The sequence below is a fragment of the Cherax quadricarinatus genome, chromosome 33, assembly GCF_038502225.1.
Source record: "Cherax quadricarinatus isolate ZL_2023a chromosome 33, ASM3850222v1, whole genome shotgun sequence".
Classification (NCBI taxonomy): Eukaryota; Metazoa; Arthropoda; class Malacostraca; order Decapoda; family Parastacidae; genus Cherax; species Cherax quadricarinatus.
Window position 1 is genome coordinate 12,660,386 of NC_091324.1, and position 14,078 is coordinate 12,674,463.

Here is a 14,078-nt window from a genome sequence, read left to right on the forward strand (position 1 = left end):
ACACACACTCCCTCAGACTGATCTCTGCCCTACACACACTCCCTCAGACTGACCTCTGCCCTACACACACTCCCTCAGACTGACCTCTGCCCTACACACACTCCCTCAGACTGATCTCGGCCCTACACACACTCCCTCAGACTGACCTCTGCCCTACACACACTCCCTCAGACTGACCTCTGCCCTACACACACTCCCTCAGACTGACCTCTGCCCTACACACACTCCCTCAGACTGATCTCGGCCCTACACACACTCCCTCAGACTAACCTCTACCCTACACACACTCCCTCAGACTGACCTCTGCCCTACACACACTCTGATCTCTGCCCTACACACACTCCCTCAGACTGATCTCTGCTCTACACACACTCCCTCAGACTGACCTCTGCCCTACACACACTCCCTCAGACTGACCTCTGACCTACACACACTCCCTCAGACTGATCTCTGCCATACACACACTCCCTCAGACTGACCTCTGCCCTACACACACTCCCTCAGACTGACCTCTGCCCTACACACACTCCCTCAGACTGACCTCTGCCCTACACACACTCCCTCAGACTGACCTCTGCCCTACACACACTCCCTCAGACTGATCTCTGCCCTACACACACTCCCTCAGACTGATCTCTGCCCTACACACACTCCCTCAGACTGATTTCTGCCCTACACATACTTTCTCAGACTGACCTCTGCCCTACACACACACTCCCTCAGACTGATCTCTGCCCTACACACACTCCCTCAGACTGACCTCTGCCTTACACACACTCCCCTCAGACTGACCTCTGCCTTACACACACTCCCTCAGACTGACCTCTACCCTACACACACACTCCTTCAGACTGACCTCTGCCCTACACACAGTCCCCTCAGACTGACCTCTGCCCTACACACACACTGACCTCTGCCCTACACACACTCCCTCAGACTGACCTCTGCCCTACACACACTCCCCTCAGACTGACCTCTGCCCTACACACACTCCCCTCAGACTGACCTCTGCCTTACACACACTCCCTCAGACTGACCTCTACCCTACACACACACTCCTTCAGACTGACCTCTGCCCTACACACACTCCCTCAGACTGACCTCTGCCCTACACACACTCCCTCAGACTGACCTCTGCCCTACACACACTCCCTCAGACTGATCTGCCTCTTGCAGGCTTGACCTATTAACCTTATAGTTGCTGTATATATCGACGATAACACCACCGTTGAATAATAACTGCATCAAGCTAACTCTCTTATCTTATATATATCGTACGATATATTACATATCTTTATTGAATTTTCCATTAAGTTTATAACTGATGTAAGCGAAGTTGTATTTTAAACTTTTTCCTTTTAATAAAAGTTTTTAATTTATTAAGTAATTTTTTACATATTTCCGAAGTTCATTGTTTTTGTCGTTGAAATTTAATAAGACGACACGTATGATTTGGTGGAATATATAGCCTTTGCTCTTATATGACTGATGATGGGGAAATAGTTTTCCGAAACGTCCGAATAAGGATATTGAGGCTAGACTTGATGTTACTGATCCTGGTTAAAGAATAAGGTTCCCTGATGATAAAATTATTTCGATGGTGATCTACGAGGTCCTCATCAGCTGGTCAGGAAATATGGGTGCGGCAGGTGTTACCCCTCTGGCTCGCCATGTTAAGACGCTGGAAGAGGAAGGTGGCAACTTATGTCTCCAGTAGTTTCGACGAGATTGGAATCAAATTCTTTCTGCGACATTTCTACGTCAGAGGTCACTACCTGTAACCCACCTGTCCCTATGAAAGCTTCTGTAACTGTATGAAGGGACGATTGCGTCACAAATGGCGACCTCTGACGCAGAGATGTCACAGCAGTGGTGTGAAACCTTCCTATTGTAAGCCTCGTAGTTTAGTATAGAGCTGGAACTGCTACCACTCAGGACTACGGTTGGGGTCCCAATCCATTGATATACACACACCATTGAAGACTAGTAGCGACCAGTGAAGAGGCGGGGCCAGGAGCTATGACTCCACCCCTGCAGTCACAATTAGGTGAACACACACACAACTATATATATTTTTTTTAACAAACCGGCCGTATCCCACCAAGGCAGGGTGACCCAAAAGGAAAAAACGAAAGTTTCTCTTTTTAAATTTAGTAATTTATAGAAGAGAAGGGGTTACTAGCCCCTGGCATTACCTATATACATTATATATTATAAAGTATTAGGTATGCAACTAAACCATCGGGTGAAGGGAGGCGAGAAGCGCAAAAGGTACACAACAGTGTACAACAGTCAGATGCAAAGTTCTTCAGTAAATTAGCTAGGAACAAGCCAAATATTCAGAGAACTGGGTGGAGATGCATGACATGTTTTTCAAAACCTGGTTGTTCCAGAATGATCTCACTTGTGACCACAACTATTGTTCTCCCATCAAACATTCTAAAGTATTATTATTATTATAATCAAGGGGGTAGCGCTAAACCCGGAGGATTATACAGCACCTGGGGGGGGGGATGTGGAAAGCATTCAGGCTTAATTCGGGGAACTGGAGCACAGATCCAATTCCCTAAATCAAGAGCCCCTCACCAACATCAAGGAACCTTCCTTGAGGGGAAACATTCTAAAGTTCAAAAGATCTAAAATCACTACTGATAATTTTGAAGTATTATTCCCACTGTCTTCTCAACATTCGTCTAGTGCCTTATTGTTATATTTATGGGGAAGCGCTAAACCCTCTAGGGCCAGCGGCTGGAGAATGGGAAATAATCAGATCTGGTTCGAAAAAGAAGAGGGTAGATCCAGTTCATTGAATCAAGAGCCCTTCACCAACATGGAGTATTAGTGTATGAAGGTAAAAAAAAATCATATGTCAGTTGCATTTGGTTTATTTATTTAAAAACTATCTAATGTCTATAAAGATAGGGAATCTTTACACTTGGTTCTTGAACAGACAAAATATGCAAGAACCGTCCTCCATCCAGGGTGTGACCTCTCCCAGGATGCGACTAGTTCTGTGTAGTACAGCCTCATGCTGGGGTCAGCCCCCAGAGTCTGGCAAAATCTTTAACGTGACAGAATTTGGTCAGACTACTAACTTGGGTAATTAAATAATAGACTCGTGTCTCTTATTAGTCGAGTCCCAGGGTGTGGCTAACTCCTGGATGTGGCCAGCCCTGGGGTGTTAACATTCTTTAGGTGTGGTCAGCCTTGAGTGTCTTCAATCCCTGGGAATGGAAAACCTTAGGACTGGCCAAATCAGGGGTTTGTCACACCCAAGTGAGGCAAACCCAAGAATGTGGCCCGCCGTAGGTGTAACCAGTCGCTGGGTATAGCTAACCTTGGGTGTGGCCAGGCCTGCGCAAGAGGACAATATCTCTCGGTGATTCTCCATCGTTTGTCAGGTGAGGCTGTCCTTTGCTCTAAGTTTTCACTATAGTAAGATCACTTGTTATGCCTTTATGACATCAGGAAACATTTTGATTGATGGCGAGCAAAGGAGTGTGACGGGATGATAACAAGTGAGAGACTTGGGGACTGACTACAAGTGACTAGGATATATAACGCGTACCTTAGAGCAAAGGACACTTGACTTTAGCCTCTAGGGACCTCTGGAAAGTGCTAAAATTCTCTGTGAAAGACTTGTCGGTGTTATAGATTCCAAAGTAATGAGTATATTTTTTTTGTCTAACAATATTTTCTTCCGTCATTACGATAACTGCATAAGACAATACTTGCTAAAGTTGATCTACATCTACAACACAAGAATCGAAAATAAAAACATCACTCAGGTGGACAAGAAGAATAATAGTCGATCACAGTTCCTGTGTTTGGGTGATGCACGTGTGGTGGGAGACCGTCTCCACGGCCGCTAATACTGCAACTCACTCTCTCAATGAGTTAATCCTATAGACTTAGGCGTCGTGTGCGTAACTTTAAAGTTAATCAATAAGGAATGTGCCCACAATACAATGCTCTGTACACTCTTTTTATACACCGCTACGCTATATGTACACTCATACCCACTTTGGCACTAGTGCAGTGCTAGGTTCACTGCTGGTAGGTGCGTCCTAACTAGGTGACGGACGCGATAACCCTACCGATGAACAGCCCCCTTTGGTAATTTCATGTCCCTGTGTAAGTGCAGGAAATATATAAAAGCGCACTCTGGATTATTTTAATTAACACCAAACAATCTAGTTTGATGCTCCAGTGTCCAGGATGCTGGATAGACTGGTCAGCCGCGGCCATGTTAGTATACTGGAGCCAGCAATGTCTGGCGGAGGCACGCACATTGCACCTCACACTCGAAGAATTTTGCATTCAGGTCTGACTTCCATCTGGCACCTGATGCTGTTAAGAGGTTGTCCCCCCCACTGGGCACTTAATTTGTCAGTGGATTCATCCCTGACATGACATCGCCAGACGTTGAATGCCGCTGTTACGGCGGCGGCTCGCCGGCATACTGGACTTTGGAGTGTCTTAACTCCCGCGTCACTTGGTATCCGCAAGACTTAGCGACAAATAAGTTTTGTGTTTCGCTCACAGCTCTGGGTAACAAGGAAAAACAATGTTTAATTCCCTAAGCAAGTAAATAATGTTATTAAGTGCAAGTCTATTATGTATTCTTTGTGCAAATTTCCACTTAAAAGCGTCCCGTTATATTCTTCCGGTAAGCCATGGCAGCGTGGCAGGACGAGCAGGGTCTGATGGACCACCGGCCCAGCAGGTGTGACCACCGGCCAAGCGAGACTCGATGTACCTATATCCTTATCACTATTAACGAGTCACGTTCAACACAGCGTTGATCATCGCACCTGCTCGTTCTAGCACATTCATTCGGGCATTATTTGATTATCATCTGCATTTGAGCATTTCGACCGACGTGAAGCATTCGCCTCTGCGTGTGGCCATAATTCATGATCGGTGTCGATCAAGAGATTTTTTTTTTATTAGTGTTTTCCCTGAACCATATCCATCGCAGTTCAAATTTGAAAGAATTTGTAAAAAAAAAATGAGGTTGAATAATTCCTAATATTAACATACCTATTGTGGTTTTTCATTGACTTTCCTCTAAATTTCAAAAGCGTATACCTCTCATTCGGTCCGAGAGAGATAAGTGTTGATATATGCGAAAACCAGTGAAAGAAGTCTCAACAAGAAGGCTATGGCCATTATAGGTCTGTTATATAGTGTGTGTGTGTGTGTGTGTGTGTGTGTGTGTGTGTGTGTGTGTGTGTGTGTGTGTGTGTGTGTGTGTGTGTGTGTGTGTGTGTGTGCAAGGCTATCAGTAAATACTGCTTCTGCCGGCTTACACTGCTACACAAACCTCATGGCTCGATGTCCGTTATATTTACAAGAGCAACATGAGGCATGCGCTTGAAGCATGCGGCAGCAGGCAGAGCGCGAGGGTGTGCAACCCCGGGCTTTTTGTCACAATTATAGAGACGCATGAACAGTGAAACATCTAACCTGAGGTTCTCTATTGCTTTAAGAAACGCGTTGACATGATGATCCAGGCAACGACTGCAAGGAACGTGACTCCATCGGGAATGGACCTTAGGAATTAAGACATCATCCCACCGTTCCATCACATTCCAGCCTGAATTATTTTTTTTTTACTCAAGACTTTAGTCTCGGGGTCATGACTTGGTCACAAAGAATGCAGCCTCAGGTCAAGACCTTGTAACAGAAATTGAATTCTCGGCTCTGAACTTGCTCACAGAGTCCACATTCTTAAGACTAGGCCATAAAAACATTCCCAGGGCACATACTCTTCTCAGAAAAGTCCATACGAGTGATTCCTGCTATAATTTTTGAAATTTTAAGTAACTATCAATTAAGACATAAAACAAGAGGGGGGGGATGAACAGCGTTCACCTCTTGTTATTGAATGTGTACGTCAAGCCACTAAGGCCCATTCCCCTGCCAAAAATTAATCGTATATTTAAAAGTTGGTCATTCATATTTTTACACTAGTTGAATAATATGATAATTAAATGTGTAAGATAAGTGTTTACAATCTAGGAGACAACTGTTGTAAAACTAATATCTTTTGGTATCACATCTAACCACACTGCACTTAGTAAGCAATGAAAGAAATGGTCATTGTAGCAATGCACTTCGTCCTTTGAGGATGCTTAGAGCACAGGAAGTGTAAGTAACTTTAGGTTCCTCTTGGCTCACAAGATTAGTGCCGACACCCGAACCATTTGTGTGTAATACACTTGTACGGCGAGGAGTATGGCTACACAGCCCTGGCTTGCTTTGGTGAGTGTGGCTACACAACCCTGGCTTGGTGTGGTGAGTGTGGCTGTAGCCAAAATTTCGTTGTTTAACCTTTGGTTCTCAGCGAAGGAGGTAGCGCCTAGCTGTGGCTTGTAGAGCTTCGAAAACTAACACTGACTAGTGTAGTGCTGTTTAGCTCTTGTGAAGGGAGGGAGGGAGGGAGGGAAGAAGGGTAGGCATAGAGGGAAGGAAGCGAAATGGGCAACGCACCGTGGGCTTGGCCGCGGCACGACCAAGACCAGACCATAGTCGGAATAACATCGACCAAGATTTTAATAGTCATGTGTGATTTGTAGGAATGTCATTTGTTGTCCACAAGAAGAACTGTGTGGTCTTGTGCTGGTGAGGAGTGTGGTGAGAGGGAGAGGTGGTGGTAACAACAGTGGTGGTGATTTAGTAGTAGGTTAGAACGTTAGTGGACTAAGAGTAGGTAATGTTGGCAGTGGTTCAAAGCAGGGTTTTTCAAACTGGGTTCCACGGAAGTCTACTGAGGTTACGGAGATCCTTCATGACTAGGAGACGTGAAATGACTTCACATTTTTTTTTTTCATAAAACAGTGATTGGAGTATAGAAAAAGTTTCGACTGAAGGTCTTTGAAATACTTTCTCAATATTTTAAGGCAAATAATGAGATATCCAAGATTCAAGAAGAATACACGTCACAACGTGGCTGGAACCCTTCAGAAACTAACGTGCGCGCGCACACACACACCTATATAAGTCGACGTTTCGGTTCATCCTGGACTACTGTGATTCGACTATGGAACAAAACATATCTTCTCTCAGCTACTGGTAATTTGTGAACTGAAAATTCCTGTGTCAAGAGAAATGACAAGAGTTGATGTACAGTCCGTCGATGCTGTCACAAGCAGCAGCAAGAGGAGGAACTGGTAAACAGCTCATGATCACTCACTGCTCATCCTGGTTCACCAGGTTAGATTATCAAGGCATCCTAGTTTAGCTCTCTGGGTTCATGGGAGTAATGACAGGGTTAATGTCATTAGAGGCATGTTAAATGTGTCTTTTCTTTCAGTCAACATAATTAAACATGATGTAAAGAAGCTACACACGATAATAAGTTGTAATGTTTACTCTCCTCGATGACTACAATGTCATTGAACTTTACTAAGTGAATGACAGTTCATGGCCTTTCGTGTTGCAGCCAACACTTCTTCAGGAGCTTGCAGAGGGAATAGAGATTCCGGGCAGATGCATCTATTAGTACGTCTGCTACCAGAAGAGAGGCGAAGGGGAGAGGCAGGCTGCACATGGCAGTCTAGTGCCAGGTGCTACAAGTTGAAGGAAGTATACATGATGCCTCAGCTCCCTTGCTAAGGAGAGGGTGAAAATTGCTTCTCTTGACTTGGCACAGGTTAAATCAGTTTATATCTGCGACAGAATGGTTCCATAGCTTCAAAACGTTTGAGAGCCCCAGATTTAGAAGACCAACCGAAATATTGGCACCGGGTTAGAAATCCAGCTGAAATGTTAGTAATAAATTGGAAGATCATTTGTAAGGTTAAAAATAGGTTAGAAGACCAAATATCCAACAGGCGGTGATTTTTTAGAGTCCGTGTTTGGTATACTGTCGGAGGTTTAGAAGACCAGGTTTAATGTTACTAGGGGGTTAAAAACCAGGTGTGGTTTTGCTGGTAGTTTTACAGTTTGGTTTCGGTGCTGGTAGAGGTTTAATTGACCAGACGTGGTGTTACGAATGGTTTAGAGAGCCTAGTGTGTGGTTTTGAAGGCCAAGTTTGAGGATAAAACAGGGAGGAACAGCCAACTTTTTAACTCTAGGCTGGTACTTACGATAACCTGCAGGTACTAATGGTATTTGGAATATTCGTAATAGTGAAGGTGAGGTACTGACTGAGACTGGTGGTAGTGAGGTACTTCAGCAGCCCTAGAGCAATACTAGTACTAGGTTAACCCTAGGTTAGCACTATCCTAGTACTAGCACTGGGTTACAGTACTAGACTAGCACAATGACTGGGCTAGCATCAGCACTGGGCTAGTAACAGTACTAGGCTAGTTCTAGCACTGGGCTAGTAACAGTACTAGGCTAGTTCTAGCACTGGGCTAGTAACAGTACTAGGCTAGTTCTAGCACTGGGCTAGTAACAGTACTAGGCTAGTTCTAGCACTGGGCTAGTAACAGTACTAGGCTAGTTCTAGCACTGGGCTAGTAACAGTACTAGGCTAGTTCTAGCACTGGGCTAGTAACAGTACTAGACTAGCTGTAGCACTGGGCTAGTAACAGTACTAGACTAGCTGTAGCACTGGGCTAGTAACAGTACTAGACTAGCTGTAGCACTGGGCTAGTAACAGTACCACGCTAGCTCTAGCACTGAACCAGCACTGTGGCAGCACCAGCACTGGGCCAGCACCAGAACTGGGCCAGCACCAGCACTGGGCCAGCACCAGAACTGGGCCAGCACCAGCACTGGGCCAGCACCAGAACTGGGCCAGCACCAGAACTGGGCCAGCACCAGCACTCGGCTAGCACCAGCACTACGTCAAGCAGCTTCACCAGGTGCGCCCTTGCAGTGGGAAGTAACACATGTTGGGTGGGTTGTGGGGGGTGGCAGGCGGGGTGACCATGTGATGTGTGGGCGGCGTCATGCGAGCGTAGTCTCCGCTGATGGAGGAGACGGGCGGCAGGCAGCCGGGGGCGACCGACGACGCCACCCCGCCCACCACCGGCTCAGTCATCATGGGTGAGGAGCATCCACCCCCGCCACCCAGCCCACTGATCACGTGAGATCCTGAAACAAGTAACCAAAGTATTGTTAGTAGTAAACACACACACACACACACACACACACACACACACCGCAACCAAGAGGCCAAGTGTTTATCGACAATCGGTAATTATGACACCCACCCCCACGCACACACTCAAAACCACAACTAGTAACTGACACACACGCACATTCTCAGTAGAATCAGCAACACTGCTAACAATTCAATGAGGAAGAGTGTGCCAACGAGTTATGGACACAGTACACACAACCAGAGGAAAGGTGAAACTACAGAATGAACTAAGTACCTCGAAAGCCATGGGGCTAGACAACATCTCTGTGGGTTCTGAGAGAACAAGAAGAGGAACTGTGTGAACCACCAACAGCAATCTTGAAGTTACTCGACACTGGGAAATTGCCAGAGTTCTAAAAAACACTGTAGTCCCAATATTTACAGACAAGGTAGGATTAAACTACAGGCCGGTGTCGCTGACATGCAGTGTATATACGTTTATGAAAATTATCATAAGGTTAATGGAGTATCTGGAAAGAAGCGGATTCATAAACGATGACAATTACGTCTTTAGAGATCGTAAATCATTGTTGCATAAACTTAATAAAGTTCTACGACAAAGTAACAGAAGTGAGACGAGAGAGAAAAAGTGATAGGTTGGCCACACACTTGAAATGTAGGAATGCGTCCGATACAGTACTGGGATGGAAGTTAAAGGAGCAGGCAGGAATAACAAGGAAGGCACCAAAATGGGACAAGGAATTCTTAACAAGGAGGAGACAATGAGTTCTAGTCTGGGACATGATGTCGTACTGAGCAAAGTATGACGAGTGGGTTCCACAAGGGTCGGTACTGGGATCAGTACCGTTTCTTATGTAAATGAACACAAGAGAAGAAATTGAGTCAGAGGATGATGTGGAACTAATGAGAATACAAACGGAATCAGACAAGAAATGATTACAAACACAGGCCGCAGGATTGGTCTGACAAGTGGATATTAAAATTTAGCCCAGCAACTGCAAAGATACGAAAATCGAGGAAGGGCAAAGAAGAGCAAAAACAGAGCACATGCTTGGGGACAAAGGATGCAAATCTCTATTAAGGAGGAGGACCTCGGGGTTAGCATAACTCCAAGTATATTGCCAGAAGCGCACACAAGCCGAATTATCTACGCAACAGACGCGCATTTGGCAAATATAAGATTAGCTTTCATGAACCTCAACAAGGAGTCATTCACGATACTATATATGACATATGTCACTCATATTGGAGTATGCAGCACCAGTATGGAACCCCCATCTGATAAAGCACGTCAAGACGCTGGAAAAAGTACAGAGGTATGCAACATGACTAGTCCCAGAGACGTGGAGTCTGAACTATGAGAAGAGACTTAATATTGACGTAAAAGATCGGAAGGATCAGCGTGACATAACCTACAAAATATTGAATGGGGTTGATAGGGTAGACATGAGCAGATTATTCAAGGGCACAGCTGGAAGCTGAAAACACAGTTGAATCACAGGGATGTCAGGAAATATTTCTTTAACCTTGCAGGTGTCAGAAAGTAAACAAAGTATACAGTACTGTGGTGGAGGCAGAATGCATACATAATTTTAAGAAAAGGTATGAGAGGGTTCACACAGCCAGGAGTGGGGAAACTCAGTAGTGCCCAGCGTAGAGGTGAGGCCAGGAGCTGAGTTCGACCCCTGCAACCATAAATGAGTACGTACGTACACACACACACACATACACACACACACACACACACACACACACACACACACACACACACACACACACACACACACACACATACACACATACACACATACATACACAAGGAGTGTTACATACCAGAGAGATGAACTGAGCCGGAGTAAGAAGTGGGCGTGTGGTGATGGTCGTGCAGTTGCTGCTGTGTGGGCGCGTGGTGCACGGGCGGCGGCTGCGGCTGGGAGGTGATGGGCGTGGAGGCTGGCGTGGAGTGGGTGGGTGTGTCGATGTGGTGATCGTCACCGCCCCCGCTGGGGCAAGGTTTCCCGTCCTTAACTAGAACAGGCACAGCTACCCTCCGGGGTGACCCAACTGACTGTAGCAAAACAATATTAAAAATAATAATACAAATAATAATAAGCTGGATCAGTTCAACCTGAGATTCTCTTTGGCGCCTTCAACACTGGCTGCCTCGATCCTCTTTACTTTTTAACCTCATTCTGTACACACGTTATTCTATACACCAAGATTTATATATTTCCTACCTGCTGTTGGGTACTCAGGGCAGCGCTAACATTATTATTATTATTATTATTATTATTATTATTATTATATAAATGGTAGGTGCTCAAGTGTTGGGTGAAAGGCATTTGTGTTCCTAATGACGTTGTGTGTGTCACCAGGCTGCCAGCGGCAAAAGTCTGGTTGACCAGGCTAACATCGGAAAGATTTGGCTTCAAGTTTGGCTGCAGGGTTAGGATGACTCTCGAAACAGGTCAGTCACACGTCAATCAGACCCCTCGTGACTCTCACTTACATAAGAAACGACTCTCACTGACGTAAGAACTGACTCACAGCGACGTATTCTAATACGGGCAATGCAAACATATTTCGAGCACACTGAACCTTCATCAAAGCAACGTTTCGCTTAAAGAAGCCTTTACCAAATAACCTTCAACAAAACGCTCTTAATACATGCTTGCTCTGCTCTAAGGCCACCACATCAGCCATCTTGTCGGCACTCTGCCTTCAAGACGGACACTGACACATAAAACAAAGTAAATTACGTTTCTGTGGTAGAAGATAAGAAAGGAACACTGCAGTAGGCCTACTGGTCCATCTTTATCAAACCCACTAACAAAAAACATTCACCCAACCCATTTTCCATGCTGCCAGAGGAATAAGGTTTGATAGCCTTATTAACTCATGTGCAAGTCCCACTCAAATCCATCAGCTCTCGTGTTTTTATCTAACCTAAATTTGAAGCTTTAATGACTCTAATAAGCAGACAGTTCCACTCGTCGACTACTGTTTACAAACCAGTATGACTCACGAAATCGTAATGACACGATTGCAAACAAACCATACCACGGGTGGGGTTTGATCCCGCGGTCAGAGAGTCTCAAAACTCCAGATAGTCGCGTTAGCCACTGGGCCAGCTAGCTAATGCGACGGTCTGGAGTTTTGAGACTCTCTGACCGGGGGATCAAACCCCACCCGTGATATGGTTTGTTTACAAACCAGTACTCTCTATATCACAAACTGTAATATAAATGACATGGCAGTTTCTCCCACGTACTTCTTGTCGCGTTCACTTCAAGGTATTGCATATACTCTTGCGCTGGTCCAAGGTTCCCTCTTGTGTTTCTGCCCTAAGGTTCATTTTCCTCTAGTGTCCTTTTCTACTAACTGGTATGGGATACTGGCCTGACAGGTGTGTGGGATACTGGCCTGACAGGTGTGTGGGATACTGGCCTGACAGGTGTGTGGGATACTGGCCTGACTGGTGTGTGGGATACTGGCCTGACAGGTGTGTGGGATACTGGCCTGACTGGTGTGTGGGATACTGGCCTGACTGGTGTGTGGGATACTGATCTGACTGGTGTGTGGGATACTGGTCTGACTGGTGTGTGGGATACTGGTCTGACTGGTGTGGGGGATACTGGTCTGACTGGTGTGTGGGATACTGGTCTGACTGGTGTGTGGGATACTGGTCTGACTGGTGTGTGGGATACTGGTCTGATTGGTGTGTGGGATACTGGTCTGACTGGTGTGTGGGATACTGGTCTGACTGGTGTGTGGGATACTGGTCTGACTGGTGTGTGGGATACTGGTCTGACTGGTGTGTGGGATACTGGTCTGACTGGTGTGTGGGATACTGGTCTGACTGGTGTGTGGGATACTGGTCTGACTGGTGTGTGGGATACTGGTCTGACTGGTGTGTGGGATACTGGTCTGACTGGTGTGTGGGATACTGGTCTGACTGGTGTGTGGGATACTGGTCTGACTGGTGTGTGGGATACTGGTCTGACTGGTGTGTGGGATATTGGTCTGACTGATGTGTGGGATACTGGTCTGACTGGTGTGTGGGATACTGGTCTGACTGGTGTGTGGGATACTGGTCTGACAGGTGTGTGGGATACTGGTCTGACAGGTGTGTGGGATACTGGTCTGACAGGTGTGTGGGATACTGGTCTGACAGGTGTGTGGGATACTGGTCTGACAGGTGTGTGGGATACTGGTCTGACAGGTGTGTGGGATACTGGTCTGACAGGTGTGTGGGATACTGGTCTGACAGGTGTGTGTGTGTGTGGTACAGGACCTGACAGGTATAAGTACTTACCTGACTACCTGAGGAGCTCTGCTCAGACATGGCCTTCTCCTTGGCCGCTCGCTTCATCTTGTACCGGTGGTTCTGGAACCAGATCTTCACCTGTGGGAGAACCAGGACACGTTACACTCTTGTATCGTCGGTAACAGACGGTGGATCGAGCCCCCAATCACAGATACGTCGTTAGTACTTTGCGTAAAATAAGTGGAATGTTTATAGCATTTCCATTCAACACCAGAAAGAACTAGATCAACCCTCCTCATCCTCGTATCAAATTTGTGTGTCATTCTTTTTTAACCCTTACAAATTTAGCGGTTCCCTATGAAAAATGATAATAATGATTAATAATAATAATATTACTGACAAAATTATTAATTTTTATATTAACATGAAAAAAAATGTATGAGAGATCATTTTAGAAAGGACTTACTTTTAAAGGAGTTCTTACTCAATGACTAGTTTTATATGTCGTGCCGAATAGGCAAAATTGGTCAATTAGCAAGAACTCTTTTAAAATGAAGTTCTTTCTAAAATTTTCTCTTATACGTTTAAAGATATATATATTTTTCATTTATGTTGCTGTAAAAATTAATAATTTTGTACCCAAAGAACATTAGAAAACTTACCTAACCTTATAATAAGAAGCGCAATTTAATTTAGCCTAATCCAACTAAATATATTTTAAATAAGTTTACAATAATTTAATAAACAAACAT

At 45.3% G+C, this 14,078-nt stretch overlaps 1 protein-coding gene across 1 annotated transcript in view; it reads right to left on the minus strand.

Annotated features, from left to right (window-relative positions):
- Positions 1–2,795: 2,795 nt before the first annotated feature.
- The window catches only part of LOC128694023 (homeobox protein Nkx-2.1-like), a 113,766-nt gene continuing 102,483 nt past the window's right edge, over positions 2,796–14,078 (minus strand). The window contains exons 4-6 of the mRNA XM_053784017.2: positions 13,375–13,464; positions 10,893–11,127; positions 2,796–9,049 (exon numbers count right to left, since the gene is read on the minus strand). Coding sequence (XP_053639992.1) covers positions 8,811–9,049; positions 10,893–11,127; positions 13,375–13,464 — 564 coding nt within the window. The 3' untranslated portion in view covers positions 2,796–8,810. The remainder of the gene's footprint in view (positions 9,050–10,892; positions 11,128–13,374; positions 13,465–14,078) is intronic.